Genomic DNA, 14,515 nt, shown 5'->3' with positions numbered 1-14,515 from the left:
GCAAATCATCTCAGTCCCGAAACTAGAGTAAAACAATCTTGGTTTGCTGGGTCCCAAGCCGTCCGCCAGATGGAGACATAATCCTCGAGATGGTAGATAACTTCATCCTAGGCCTCAGGTTATTTCTACAGGTTTTCAGATGCAATGGGTGGCATTCAATCAAAAGTCGCCAAGTACTTGAGGAGACGAGGCAAAACCAACAAAAACCAAGATAAACAACAGACACTAGAAATAGACTCAAAGAGGTTCCATATTAGGAAGTTATTAAATTTTAAAATAACCATGTGCAGTGCTCACAGAGAGAAAGAATAAGGTGGAGAACTGGAAATTATTTAACTGTTTTCTCTATTTTTATCCCATCAATTTCATTCTTAACATGCAGGGCGCCACAGTTCCCCTGCATAGGGCAACAGATGAGAAACAAGCCCAGAAAGCTTTGGGAAAAGCCAAAAAAAAAAAAAAAAAAAAAAAAAAGGCAGCTGTGCTACATTCAAGGATGCTGGGTCGGAGTGTGCTCGCAACAGCGACAGCATGTTGTGTGCACACCACCCTAATTTCTAGTAGCAAATCTGTTGCTGGCTTGTAAAATGCAATTCAACATAAACACCCCCTGAAACTCAGCGGACTGTAATCTTAAAGGGCTTTGCACCTTTGAACAGGGACCCGTCTCCCTCCTCCCTTGTACCTGCCAAGACCCAGCCCGGCCCCTGGCCAAGAGCAGTTATGGCAAAAAAAAACCACAAAAAACAAAAAACAAAGCAGCATCTGAGCATTTGTTTTGTGCCAGGCTCTTGCCAAGGGCTTTCCGTGCAATGTCACATTTTTCTAGCCTTAGGAGGTGGTCATGACTATTCTCTCCAATTTAGAAATGGAGACACTGAGGTCTAGGGAACACACGGAACATGTTCGAGGTGTCCTAGCTACCAAGCATTAAAGCCAGGAAGTGCAGCCAGGTCTTCCTGCTCCCACAGTGGGTCCCACTCCCCATCTGCGGATTGCTGGGGTAATCCTGGATGTCTACGCTCAGAGGAAGCCTTGGATTCTCCCCTCCAAAAAACCAACTACCTATAGGGCCCTAGCCTGAGCTGGTGTCAGAGATCCAAGGCCAAGGCTTAGGAAGTGAGAATACTCTGGATCTGAGGTTTTGTCCATCTCTTCTCTTTCCTCCTCCTTTTCCCTGTTTCTGGAACTCAGCATCCACCATGCAGAGGGCACAGGATGGACTAGGCCTCATGCATAGGATAGGTGCAGTAGGGGCCACAGTACAAAATCCAGTTGTGGCCACCAGATCTCTCCTGGGAAAGCTGGGTGGGGGTTGTCAAAGAGGTTACCTTCTGGGGAACCAGGGGTGACACCCCCCCACCCTGGCCCATATCCCATGTCCCATGTCCCTTCCTAGGAGCCAGTGCTCAGAGAGGAGCTGCAGGACAAAGCACTATTTCCAACCCCGAGTGCAGGCAAGGGACTCAGCCCTCAGACAGGCCTCCCTCACTCCACAGGGTGGCCAGAAATCCAGGCCAGAGCCTGTGGAGGTCCAGGTGCCTGGGCAGTGGAGGGCTCGAGGGCCATGAGGCAGAGCCCTAGTGGCCCCTGGCCTGCTTGGTGGCTTTACCTGATTAGCTTAGTTGGGCAGGAGGGGTCCCTGGGTGCCAGCAAGGTAGTGGGTTAAGGTAGAAAGGGGACAAAGCAGGGAAAAGCGTATCCCTAGGGGGAGGACGTAAGGGCTGGGGCAGAGTGAAGCTAGGACAGGTGGGCAGGTCAGATGATGAAAAGGGGCAGGAGCTCGGAGAGGAGTGGGGGGAGGCGTGGGCAAGGGATGGGGCAGATAGTGACAGAATGGGGTTGAGCAGGGCCTCTGTCTCATCCATGGGGCGGAGGAAGGGTTCCAATAGGTGGAGAACAGGCAAGGAGGAGAAGAGACGTTGCAGCAAGGAGGAGAAGAGACCGACACCCGGGAGAACCTATCGGTTCCTGCAGCTCAACAAAAGTTAAATGTGCTTTTGAGAATGATAAAAGGGGTTCATGAGCAGCAAGGGGGTGGGGAAGAAATAGGTAAAATGGGCTCAGGTAACTGGAGCTGAAGGACAATCCAGGCCTGATGACAGTCTGGGCTCTGAGCAAGAGCAACGGAAGTCCTCTGGTCCAGTTCAAGTCCAAGCAGGAGGAGGGCGGGCAGCCCCTGGCATCACCTTGCAGCCAGCAAATACCCCTGTTATGGATCAAGAACTGAACAGGGAAGCGGGAAGGTGGGGAAGGCAGGGCTCAGGCTGGGTGGGCCAGATCCAACACTCAGAACCCACCAAGCCCCAGAACCTTCCTGCCCTCCTGGGCCCTAGAGACTCCAGATCCCAAACCCTTCCTTTCCCTTCCTACTCCCCATTCCCAGCACCAAGGAACCAAGGGGGTGGGGAAACTCACGCACTGGGGTCCTACAGCTTCAGGGAGGTGACCCGGGGGATGTGGAAGAGCTGAGTCTCCTCCGAGCTGGTGGAGCTGTGACGTCAGAAAAAGGAAGTGAGTGAACCCCCAGACAGAGACCCTCAGCCCCAACACAGGGACAAGCCCAGAGCACTGATGTTCTCCTGAGAAGCTCTCCAGGGACAGGAAGAGTTCCCAAAAGCTGCGCATGGGCGGGTGTGTTGCAACAGGAAGGCTGTGGGGCAGACACAGGAAAGAACTTTCTAGCCCCGGAGTGCTCAGAGCATGTGACTCTTCAGAGCTCGGCATGAGCCTTGTCTGCTGGGAAGATCTCAGGAGGGGGTGTGGCAGGGGGTCAGTACCCAGCGACTAGGACTCCTTCCTGGACCCCTGCTGCCCCCCTCAGTCCTGGCAGCCTCCTCACCTGAGGCGTTTCCAAATGGGATGAAAGTATTTGGAGGTCTTGACAGCAAAGATGATGCTGGGGATCAGGAAGAAGGTGCACCATGCCAGGCAGAACCAGAAGGCGTTCTAGAACAGAGGATGTGAGGTCAGCTCGCTGTGGCTAGGCAGCGACTTCGTCCCACCCGCAGGCCTCCCACTGACTCAGTGAGGGGCCTGGGGAGGCATGCTCAGGGCTGAGAGGAAGTTCTGACGGGCAGGCCCGGAGGCAGTGCTCCTGCTTCACCTCAGGCCCCGCTCATGCTGCCCCTTCCTGGGGGCCTCCACGTCCATGAGCCCTGAGGAGCTGGAGGCACTCACCCAGGGGTCGGCCATCATGTCACACAGGACCACACGGCCATTGTCCAGGGCTGCGGAGAGAGGCTGGCAGGTGGCAATGCGCTGAGTCACCTGCGGTGTCAACATGAGGCGGGTGCGTGCAGAGACACTCAGACGCGCGGGTGTAGACCCCATACTCAGAGAAAGAGGGGGTCAGGGACAGAGACCGGTCCAGGGACACCGCTGGGAGCCATGGCACAGTTGCACACAGGCACGTGGATGCAGGAACGTAGCGATGAGGACACACTGACATGGGCTCATTGCTCTGCTCCTGCCTTTTCCATCCTATTCGCCAGCCTGTATTAGGTGCCTACTGTGTGCCCAGGACAGTTCTTTAAGTTCACATTCTCCCTGGAGGGGCCCCACTTGTGCTGTGCACGCACACACACGCACACTCGGGGTTCGGCAAGACTGCACCCGCCCAGTGTGGGTGCCCGACAGCTTGCACAGGCCTGCAGGAGGCGGTGCGCCTGGAGAGCTGGGCAAAGGGTCCGGCATGAGGAAGGGCACGGGGGCAAGGCCCTGGACAGCCACGGCTGGCCCAGCTCACAGGCCTCAGAGACGGGCTGCGGCAGAGGCCAAGTGAGCAGAGCCCCGCCAGGCAGCAGGGGTGCAGATGCCAGGGGCAGAGTTTGGGTTCAATGCTGAAGGCCCAGGGCAGCCCCAGGGGCTCCAGGGGACAGAGGAGGGGTGCAACAGTGTGAAGAGCTGGTACCAGTGGGAGCCTGCCTGGGGCCAGGAGGGCCTGGACCCCCACTCACCTCCTCTCTTACCCAGGCCACATACTGGGAGAAGTAACCCACCTCCCGGGTCAGGAAACACTCACTTTCCTGCAGGAGAGAGAGGAGCCCACGGCTGGTAGATGTCCCAGCCCCCCCTTCCCCCCCCCCCCCATGGCCAGCACCAGCAGGACAGGCTGAGCTGGTTTCCTGGGAGCCACGGTGAGGGGACAGGGAGGAGGAGAAGCCTGGGCAGAAGCTCCATGTGCCTTAGCACCTCAGTCCTTCTCTGACCATGAGGCAGCCCCCCTGCCCCGCTCCATGGCCCACTCACATTCCTCAAGATGCTGGTGGCCCAGGTTGGCAGCTCTCCTTTTAGGTAAGTGACCTTGTCCAAGACACCAGAGGTCTCCACCTGGGCGAAAGGAGAGAGGCTTGATTCAGACCCTTGCTCAGTCAGGGAGCAGCCACGCGTTCACTCACCCATTCATTAATTCAATGTGTCACACACATACTCACCTTGGGTCGGGGGTGTTAGGCCCTAAGACACAGAGGCCAAAGATGGTGGTCTTTAAGGGTCTGCGGATCCACCCCCATTTCTTCCCACCCCCCAGCCTCAACCTCCAGGGGGACTTGGCAGAGTAGATGAGCTCCCAAGCCAGCAGGGCCCTTCCTTCCTTTTCCCCTCTGTTGCCCACCCGCTCCACCCCACCCTCTCCATCCCCAGCAGCCACCTGGAGATTCGGGGCTGAGGATGCCAGGGCCCTGACAGTGAAGTTGAGCTCGGCCTGTGGAGGAGACAGCAAGGCTGGTTAAGGGAAGGGATGCATAGAGAAAGAAGGTTCCCTGCCCCTCCCTCCTCTTTCACCCCTCCCTGCCTCTCCTCTTCCCCAGGTTCCAGGCTTCCTGAGCCTCCAAACTTACCACAAGGCTCTGCTGGGGGAGGACCCTCTCCTGATAGAGGTTTCTGAGCCCTTGGGCCTCCTCCTGCAGCTGCTGCCCCAGCACTGAACTGCCCTGAGGGGAGACAGAGATGAGAATGGCATTCTGCCAGGACAGGCCAGACTTTGCCAACATTTTCTTTACCCAACTGTTCAGTCCGACATACTGAGAAGACGTGGAAAGTGCTGGGCTCAGAGGCAGAAAACCAAGGCCTCCTTAAGCTCCTGGGCCTGATCCAGGTTTGGGGGCACAAAGCCCAAGTTCTAGGTCCACCGCTAGCTTCCTAGGGGCCTCTAAGCCAGCCACACCAAGGTCGTCTGAACTGCAGTGGCCTCTCCTAAGACAGGACGACTCCTCACTCCACCCATCACACGCACTTGGTGTGGAGTCAATGTCTCCAGAAGCACTTTTTAAGCTCTAAATATTTATAAATACAAAATGCTTTTTTTTTTCCAGTAGAGTTTAAGCTTCTCGAGGATAATTACCATGACATGTAATCCACAGCACTGTCCTCACACCTGCCCTGGCCGACCCCACGAGCAGTGTGCACTTAGCAACGCTTGCCCCACTGTGTGACGTCAGACCAGTTACTTCATCTGATCTGAGGAGGAGGATAAGCCACTTTACAGATCAAGAAACCGAGGCCTGAAGATGCTCAATGACCTGCCCATGGCCACACAGCCCACTGCAGGTAGAGCTTGAGTCAGAACTGATATTGCAAAACTCTTAAGCCCACTCAGGGCTCAGTGCTCACTGGTGGGAACCCTGCAATCCCCGGCCTTTGCCTTCGTGCTCCTTCCCAGTCCAAGCACCCCACCCTCTCCCACCTCCCGGGCCTCTGACTCCTGCCTGCCCAGTGGGGTCTCTGGCCCCTTCTCACTTGGGTCCGGGCCAGTTCTTCCAGCTCCTGGGCCAGCTTCTCCATGTTGGTGTTCACCACGGGCTTCTGGATCTGGAGACAGACAGGAAAGGCCGAGAGGGAATGCACTCTGGCTCCCCCAGCCCTCAAATTCCCAGTCTATTCAGAAGTACCCCACACTAGCTAAGTCTATTGTGGCAAATGGGTCACAGTGGGTTTGACCTGAAACTGTGAAATATATCAGGAATTTTCTATTAGGATAGAAAAAACCCCCCAAAAAAACAAAAAACAATGAGGCGCCCTCTGGTGTAACCCAATGAAGAGGCCACCTCCCTCCAGCATTCGCCACAGCAGTGGGTTCAGGACCATGAACAGCGACACGTGCTGTTGAGGGGAGCACGTTCGTTCCTGCCCAGCCCAGACCGGGGCACATGGTGTGTGGACACCCCCAACAGGAAGAGACCCCCCCCCCCCCAGGGACATGTAGAAAAATGGAGGGAAAGTGGAGGGCTGTGATGACACAAAGCACCACCCCTCGGCCCAGCTCCTCTGGAAGCCCCTCTGTCTGCCATGGTCTGGCCTGAGACGTTCCCTGCGGACCTGAACAAGGAAGCTGGAATAGTGGATTTTCTCGATCCCACTGCTCTGCAGGGCTTCCAGGTCCCGGTGGGCGGCTGGGCTCAGCAGGTCCAGATTCTTCATGTCTACTTTGAGGTTCTGCAACTCCTGCTGCAGCTTGGCAGTGTACTGAGGGAGGGCGGGGGACAGGGTGAGGGCATGCCCAGCTGCCGAGCCAGGACCCCAGAGCTGCTATCCTTGGTGAGGAGTCACCAGGCCCTCAGGACCCTCCTTCTGGATATCCAGGGCCCCCACCTTGGATACTTCCAGCCCCAGACAGTTTCCCAGGAGGCCTCTGCTTCTCACCACTCCAAACCACCCCCACCAAGACCTACCTCTCCAACAGTGCTATCTGGCTAGTAGACAGCCACGCAGACCTTCCCTAGCCACCCACTATAAAATAGCTTCCCTGGCCCACCTTTATGCCTATGGGAGCTCAGGGGAGGGCCTCAGGGGAGCCCTCCCCCAGGGACTCCCAATATCATCACCTTCGTTTTCACTGTCACACCCCATCCCCAACCACCCTACTACTGACTACAGCATCCCAACCAATGCCTGACCTCAGGACACGTACACGCTAGCCCTGTCACTCACTGTCCCAGCCCTTCCTGCTACAACTGCAGCTGTGTTCAGTTCTTCCTGGAGCACAGTGCTTGGAGCTGTGCCCCCAGGCACTCACCCATCCTCCCACACACCCTAGAAACCATCCTGGCCTCTTGCCCCAGGCCAGGCCCTGAGCTTGCACCTGGGGCCTCTGCCCCCAAGGTACCTCCATCACTCTTGCAGACTTCTCGGGTTCAATAAGATGGTCCCACCACAGAGGCAAGGCGGGGGGGGGGGGGTTCTGCAGGAGGGATCCCCATAGCCTTCCAGAAGGTTCCCTCACCTGGCTGATATTCAGGTGCTCCTCCAGGTCGTAGGAGTCATTGAGCTGCAGGACACTCCAGAGCGCGGCCCCTTCCCTGCACTGCCTGGGGAGGAAGAATTGACATTGAAGGTGGGAGGAAAGGACAGCAGGTGGGGGCTGACATCCCCTCCCTCAGCTCCTCCCTGCACCCCATCTCCTGCCAAGGCTTCCCACTCACTGATAGGCCAGGAGGATGCTGATGTTCTTCTTCAGGCCAAGAAGCTGAGACAAGTTCATGGACGGGGGCAAGTTCCCTGGGGTGTCTGCAAACTGGAAATGGGGCAAAGGGAAAAGGGCCCTGAGCAGGCTGAGGGCAAGGCCACCCCAGCTCCCCTAGAGCCTGGTGCCCTCCACCTCTCTCTGGGACCCAGAGCAGGGCAGGCAGGATCACCTTGTAGAGCTCCTTGCTCTCCCAGCTCTGGCACACCAGTGTCTGCACGTTGCCGCCCACCAGGAAGGTGGCAAAGACAAGGAGGATGAGGGGCGCAGCGAAGAGGAAGCTGAAGCCCGCACCTCTGGGGAAGGCAGAGGGATGGGGCTGAGGTGGGAGAGAGGAGGCTGGCTCCCTCTGTCCCACCACATGGGGGGCAGCTGGCATGGTCAGCGAGTCAGCCCCAGGGCAGAGCCCTTTGAGGACTCAGCCTCCTAGGGCCAGGAGGGAGAAGTCACAACTACTGGCTGGCCCCCTCCCCAGCCCCCCACTCCCACCTATCACTGATGCCCTGGCTGGCCCTGGCAGCCTAGAGGAGAGAGTAGCTGCTTTGCTCGAAGACACAGGATGGCCCGCCTCTGAGCCTAGGGCTCGTGGAGGAGACCGGCTCCAGAGCTCAGCCCTCAACAGAGGCACTCGGTGCAGTAGGGGCCGAAGCTCAGAGGGGCTGAATGGGACCAGTGCTGCTGACCTGTAGCGCTTCTCTGTGGGATAGGCACAGCCCCATGCCAGGGTTTGAGGCTTGGAGAACAGAACACGGGCTAGATTTCAGCCTCCACTCGCCCCTTTGGTCAGGCACCATGATGCAGTGACCAGACTGCACAACTGAACGTGGCAGCCTTGGAAACCATCTAGTCCAGAGATGGCAAACAGATTCAACCTCTGGGGCTGCCTCCCATTGGGTGCTATCTAAATGCTGGATTAAGAAGGATTCTGAGGCTACGTCTGGCTCAGTGGAAAAGAGTGCCCATCGGTTACTATAATTACCACTGGTATGGAAGGGGGAAGTGCTTCTTATTTGCCAATCCTGCTCTAGTCCAACCCTTTTACACAGATGAGGATGTGGAGGCCCAGATGGGTTAGTAATTGGCCCACAATCACCCAGTGAGTCGGTGCCAGGGCCAGACGTAGAGCTCAGCCTATTTCTGGCTCAGCCTCAGTTCCCAGGACTTGCTCCTGTAGGCACACTAGGAGCTGTCTACGGGCATGAGAGGAATCCAGCCAGCCCGGTGGGAGAGACCCTTCCCCTGCCCCAGCCCATCTTACATCAGGAGGAAGCGGGCTCCAGCCTCGCCCTTGGCTTCCGAGTGGCTGGGGTCCTCCCTGGCAGACAGCCCCCAGATGCCCAGGTTGAGGCCCAACAGGTTACAGACGACCACAAGCAGGACTGCGGAGCACAACACGCAGCCCAAAATCCACCTGCCACAGACAGGGTGCGGTGTCACTGAGAAGGGAGGCACCGGGATGGGCTGGCATAGCACCTAGTGGCTAGGTGGGGGCCCACCTCCTACGGGGTCCCCAGGCTCAGGTCCCAAGGACACATCGCCAAGGCGGAGACAGAGGCCCAAGGCGTAAGGGGTCTTGGCTGAAACGGAGGCAGACGCTCCAGATAGCCGGGGGTTGATGAGGGCTCCAAATTGGGCCCAGCGCGGCTGAGAGGCTGGGCTGCCTATCCCCCCCTCAAGCCCACGGGCTCCGTCGCACCTGTATTTCTCGTATCTCTGCACCTCCTTCAGGTAGGGGCGGCTCCTCTCTTCCACCTCCTCCAGCGCCCGGCTCCAGCGAGAGGCTGCCTCCCAGCCTGGGAACTCTTCGGCCAGTGTTGTCAGCCCTTCAGGCCTCTGGGCCACCACCTTCTTCAGCTCTGCCCCAAAGCAGCAGGGATTTATGGGAGGGGGAAGGCACCCAGGGGCCCAGGGAGGAGATGGATGGGCCGGGAGAACGTCTGGGACCCCCAGAGAGGGCCCACTCTCTGACCAGACCCCGATGGAGGACAGCCTTCACCCTCCACCCCCACCCCCACAGCCCCCTCCCAGAGCCTCTCTGGTGGGAGTGGCATGCTCGGCAGTCAACCCAGCCGGACAGGGCCTCACCTTTGACCACGCTGGCCGTCTGCAAGGCCGCCAGGATCGGGAGGGCATTGAAGGTGCTGTTCTCCTGCCAGAACAAAAGGCAACTATGCCTCCTGCTTTGCATCCACGGTCCCAGCTGGAGGGACTCTGGACAGCAGCAGACCCGGGGGAGGGCATGCCGCTCAGCGCTCCCAGCTCAGGAAATCAGGAAACAAGCCTCTCTTTGTTCTCTTGGTGGATGGCCTCTTCTCTGCTCCCTCAGCCCAGCCTGGCTCAGCTCCCCAAAACACTGCTCCTGGGAGACCCCTCCTTTCTCTCCCCATCCCTCTTGCCGAGACTGTTCTTGCCATGCTCTCCTCTTCCATCCATCCTGTGCGTGATGCCAGCCCTCGTTCCCTGAAGTCCAGCTCCAACCTACTCCTCCAGCCTCAGCTCCCATCGCCTTCCTCCTGGGACCTTCGGCTCCAGCCACCCAGCACAGGTGACTCACCATTTCCCCAACTCTGGCATTTTCCAGGCCCTGGGTCACAGGAGCTGACTCATGCTGCACCCTCCCCCACAGCCCATCTGCACCGAGGACTGTACCTCCAGGGCTTGGCTCGTGTTCTCGCTCCCTGGCCACCCCAGCCCCCACCACCTCGTGGGGCCCAGCTCCTCTTTCTGAGTTCCAGGCCTGCCTCCCCCACCAGACTGCATGCACTCGAGGACCAGCATCATGAGCCTCTAGCCAAGGGAGCCATGTGGTAAGGCCCTGCTTTGATCTGAGTCTTAGGTTCAACTGGGTTCCCACCCCCAAAGGGGGAAAATGAGGCCCCCTCACTGGTAAGCTACCAGGTGGTGGGGAAGTCGCATACACCGGGCAGGCACTCACCTCCTGGACCATGCTGGAGAAGTTGGCCTCTGGGACGCCCCTCAGCCGATGCAGGACATCGTCCACGGGGGATACCTGAAATGGGGGCGGTGGTACCACAAAGTCCATGGAGAGGCCACGGGGGAACCCTGAGGGAGGATGGGAGGAGCCCTCACTGTCCCCACGTGCAGAACACGGACCACCTCCTAGATGGCAAGGAGAACTCAAGGAGCTAAGACACAGGAAGCTCACAGCACAGCATGTGGCCCAGGAAAGCTCTCGCCCGCTGGCAGGCTGTGTGCAGAGGGGAGGAGCTGCCCCCTTCCCTTCAGGAGGCCCTCACCTTCTGGAAGTCAGCTCCCAGCTCCAGGGCACCAGCCCGGCTCTGGGCCTCAGTGCAGCCCTGGCAGCCGGGCTCCTGCAGCAGGGCAAGGAGGCGCTCACGGTGCTCGCGGACGGCCGGCTCCAGGTCCTGCTGTCCCTTCCGTAGCTCCACCAACGTGCTGTTCAGGGCTTGGAGGTGATCCACAGAGACCTGCAGGGCTGAGAGACCCCTTCTGGACCCGGCAACCTCAGAGGCCTTGTGGGAACTAGAACACCCCCCCTCCCCCACCCCAAGGGATGTGAGTTGTTAACCTCTGTAGTCCTAACAGAGATGCCCTAGGGCATGCTAAGCCAGGTTGGGAATCCTAGGATAGAGCCGTGAGGAAGTCACTGGGGGGGGGGGGGGGAGCAAGCGCCGCCCACCCAGGCCGCTGACCCCGCTCACCCTGGCCCAGGCTGCTCACGGAGGCCAGCACCTCGTACACGGTGCTCCTGAGCCGGGTGTGGATGGTGCTCCCAATGCTCATGCCGACACCTGGAGAGCACAAGGCGGTCTGCCGGGCTGGCCCCCAGGAGCCTGGGCACCTTCTTCACCCACCCACGCAGCCTTCCCAGGCCCTGCACTGGGCTCTGCAGGGTAGGTGCTGGCTTCTCGGTCCTGCAGCACAGTGACTACCGTGCTCCCCAGCTGGGCCCCATCCCTGCCTCTTCAAGGGCATGCCCCGGTGGAGCCCAGGATAAGGGGATGAGAGGGTCCCCCAAGGCAGGCCGGACCAGGGGGATCCAGGGGCCCGCCAGTCTGTCAGCCAGCTGTAACCCTCACCGTCCAGGTCCTCCAAGACTCGCTTCTGGGGAAGGGAGAACTGCTGTGCCACGGCCTGCAGCTCCTAGGTGAACACAGGGTCATGAGGCTGCTCTCCCCCTGTCACCTGACAGCCCTTCTCTCGTCCCTTCCCCAGCTCTCTCCCAGGATGCCACACGCAGCTGAGTGGTCATCGGGAAGATGCCCTGGGTGCGTTTATGTATTATAGCAACTCTCCAGCAGGGGGCAGTCAGGTACGCGCTGAAAGGGGGAGGACTTGCGCTATTCTGTCCTGCCTGGGGCTGGTGCTCCCGCAGGGTCCCGGAGCGAGGGGTTACTCGGTACTTACCTGAGGGACATCGGAGACCAGGCCCCGGAGGCTGAGCAGAATCTCAGGCACGGCCTCAACACTGGGGTCCACCTGCTCGTGCATGTGCTGGTTGGTGACAAAGGCACAGACCACACCAGTCCTGCAGGGATGGGGGAGGAGGCAGGGGCTTGCTGGATGCCCATGGGCACCTCGGGCCTCAGCCCACGCCTCCCACCTGGCCTGAGTGCCCCTCACAGTAGCACGAGGGTGGTCAGCAGCAGGAAGGCCATGAGGGTGCCCCGCTCACAGGCCAGGGCCTTGTGCTCCGTCTTCACTCGGCCCCCACAGCGCCGGCGGCAGCGGCAACAACAGAAACACAGCCCGGCGATGGGCACCACCAGCAGGTAGAGGCCGGCGATCACAGCACACACCACGTAGCCCGCCTCGTACCGCACCACCTGGGCAAGGCAGCAGGCATGAGGGGCTGTCCTGACCCTCACACCGCGGCCGCTCCTGCCTGACGCCACAGGGAAACCAGAAGGGGAGGGAAAGCACACACAGCGGGCACTTTGCACACATCTCCTTGAACCCATGCAAGGTGCACGGTGTCCTTGTTATTTACCAGCTTGTAAACAAGGAAACTGGAGTCCATGTTTGCTCCCTGCAAAACCCCAGGGCCAGTTAATGGCAGATTTGTGGTTTGAAATTAGGTCTGCCAAGTGCAGCGCTAATGGAAGGGGGGAAGGGATGCTTGGGACCCCACCCTGGGGACACCCAGCAAAGTAGGCTGAGCTGAGGAGGCTTTCTACTTCTGCCCCTCATTCTCACCCTGGACTCCCTTCCCCCCTCCCCCGCACTGCCCCGAGGGCTCACCTCATCCACCTTCACCGAGGATGGCTCATTCAGCAAGGTCTTTACCAGCTCTGTGGAAAGAGTCAAGCCAGGGGAAGGGGGTATCTCTGGAAGGGCTGCTCCCACCACCATGACACCCTAGAAGAAGCCCTGGGCCATCATCCCCAGGCCTCAGTGCTGCCACAGGAGGAAGTGGCTGAGAGGAGGCCTGGCCGACCCCTCCTCCTGAACCCTACAGCTAGGCCCTGCAGTGGAGAAGCCGCCAGCCTGGTTAAAAGCAGAGAAGGGGCCGGGCCTAGCAGCCCTTTCCCTCAAGAGGCAGGGGACAGGCTGGCAGGGACAGGGCTGTGGCCCCTCCTGGTCCTCCCAACCCCTAGCACGACTGGACCCAAGGAAAATCTCAGCCAGGTCTTTGAGAACTTCTAATGTAAGTTCTTCCACTTGAAGGGATTAAACTGGGGCTCAGAAAGGAAAAAGGGCTTGCCCAAGGTCACGCAGGAAGGTCTCCAGGTTATGCCCCTCGGCCCCGGGGGCTTCTGGGAAGAAAGCCGGGGGTGGGGAAGGCCGGGGTCCCTGCCCTCCGGGTGCCAGCTGACAGGGTAGGGGAGCCCCCCGTGGAGTAGGGACCCACTAGCTCCGAGGCCCACCCGAGGGAGGGGCGCACTCACCGGCGGGGAAGGGGTTGAGCTGCACCACGGAAAGGAAGCGGCGCACGGTGCCGTACAGGGGGTTCAGGGCCCCGGGAGGGCGGACGCGAGGGGCCAGCCAATGGACCCTGGCCGCCGGCGCGAACGCCAGGCGCTCTGCGCGGCCGAGGGACCCGCAGTCCGCGGCCCCCGCCCCCGGCGGGCTCAGGCCCAGCCCCAGCCCAAGCCCCAGCCCCAGCAGGGGCGCCAGGAGGCCGGGCGCGCGCGTCATGGGGTGGGCCGGGGGGCTGCGGGGCAGGCAGGACGGGGCTCAGGCGGCCGGGGGTGCGGACAGAGCGCAGGGCAGGCCGTGCATCCTTCACCAGCCGGCGTCCCCGTGGCTCTCAAAACCGGCCCGACAGGTCTGGGCTCCTGAGCTACCTGTGCGCCCGCCCGCAGCGCTGGAAGGGCAGGGGCGGAGGCCTGGGGTAGAGGGGCAGGGCCTGGCCCGGACCCGCCCTCGGCGGCCTGGGGTGGGAGCCCGGGCCCCTCCCCCCTCCTCAGACCCTCCCGGGAGGGCCGCCTCCGAGCTAGGTAGGGGAGACACCTCGGGAGCTCTGCACCGTTTGGTGGCCCCATTTCAAATACTATATTCCATACCCAGACCCAACAGCCCAGTCTGGGACTGGGAAAACAGCCACCCAGTGAAGGCCTGGCCAAGGGCTGGCAGAAGGCACAAAGCCAGGATCAGGCTCCTCCCCCAGCTTCTTCTGGGCCGGGCTCTGTCCCTTGGGTTATGCCCGCACCTGCCGCGGATCCAATCTGGAGCAGAGAGGCCACCAGGCTTTGCCCAGAGTGTCTCTCAGAGGAGCCACTGGGACAGGCACACTCCTTTGGGAGGGTGAATCCCGGCAAAGGTGTGCCCTTTGGCCCAGCAATGCCCCATCCAGTCATCAGCTGAAGGAACTAATCAAGGATAGGGCCAGAGATGTGCCTACACAGGTCTCTGCTTTGTCAGTGGCTGTCTGCCCAACACCCAGAGGGTGCCTGTAGCTGAGCACAAGGAAATATTGCTAAACGGTTGGGGGATGTTTCTGGCAGCATTATTCGTGATACGGAAACTATCCTCATGGCCACCACCACCGAGGAAATGGTGAAATGAGCATCTCACGGGACACACAGGGCAGTCAGTAAAGAAAATGATGTGGAAATGGCTATTTTGACC

At 59.8% G+C, this 14,515-nt stretch overlaps 1 protein-coding gene across 5 annotated transcripts; it reads right to left on the bottom strand.

The window, feature by feature from the left end:
- Positions 1-1,925: 1,925 nt before the first annotated feature.
- PROM2 (prominin 2) lies at positions 1,926-13,759 on the bottom strand. Of its 5 annotated transcripts, none has more exons than XM_045808974.2 (24): positions 13,333-13,759; positions 12,686-12,735; positions 12,068-12,270; positions 11,852-11,972; positions 11,524-11,587; positions 11,146-11,235; positions 10,720-10,919; positions 10,398-10,472; positions 9,548-9,611; positions 9,159-9,318; positions 8,721-8,873; positions 7,635-7,758; positions 7,422-7,513; positions 7,223-7,307; positions 6,319-6,465; positions 5,740-5,811; positions 4,842-4,934; positions 4,652-4,705; positions 4,252-4,332; positions 3,960-4,028; positions 3,181-3,270; positions 2,843-2,949; positions 2,419-2,493; positions 1,926-2,226 (listed from the first exon to the last, which is right to left on the bottom strand). In XM_045808974.2, exons 1-23 carry the CDS (start codon positions 13,580-13,582, stop codon positions 2,430-2,432), a joined length of 2,508 nt encoding a protein of 835 aa, XP_045664930.2. In that variant the 5' UTR covers positions 13,583-13,759; the 3' UTR covers positions 1,926-2,226; positions 2,419-2,429. The 5 variants fall into 5 exon arrangements, with proteins under 5 accessions (XP_045664930.2, XP_045664932.2, XP_045664931.2 ...); XM_045808976.2 differs by having other exon boundaries at positions 1,926-2,209; XM_045808975.2 differs by having other exon boundaries at positions 2,423-2,493.
- Positions 13,760-14,515: the final 756 nt, after the last annotated feature.

The sequence above is a fragment of the Ursus americanus genome, chromosome 7 (genome assembly GCF_024610735.1).
Source record: "Ursus americanus isolate L20-20 chromosome 7, mUrsAme1.1.p, whole genome shotgun sequence".
NCBI classification, from domain to species: Eukaryota; Metazoa; Chordata; class Mammalia; order Carnivora; family Ursidae; genus Ursus; species Ursus americanus.
Note: the sequence above shows the minus strand (reverse complement) of the source record. Positions and strands in the feature narration are given on the sequence as shown.

What these genes read in the sequence shown, in the direction of transcription:
- PROM2 (XM_045808974.2), bottom strand. Translation starts at nt 13,582, where the DNA reads ATGACGCGCGCGCCCGGCCTCCTGGCGCCCCTGCTGGGGCTGGGGCTT. An exon ending in CAGAGATACGAGAAATACAG is followed by an intron (nt 8,874 to 9,158) that starts GTGCGACGGAGC and finishes TGTCTGTGGCAG; the next exon opens with GTGGATTTTGGGCTGCGTGT. An exon ending in AAGAACTGGCCCGGACCCAA is followed by an intron (nt 4,935 to 5,739) that starts GTGAGAAGGGGC and finishes GTCTCCCCTCAG; the next exon opens with GGCAGTTCAGTGCTGGGGCA.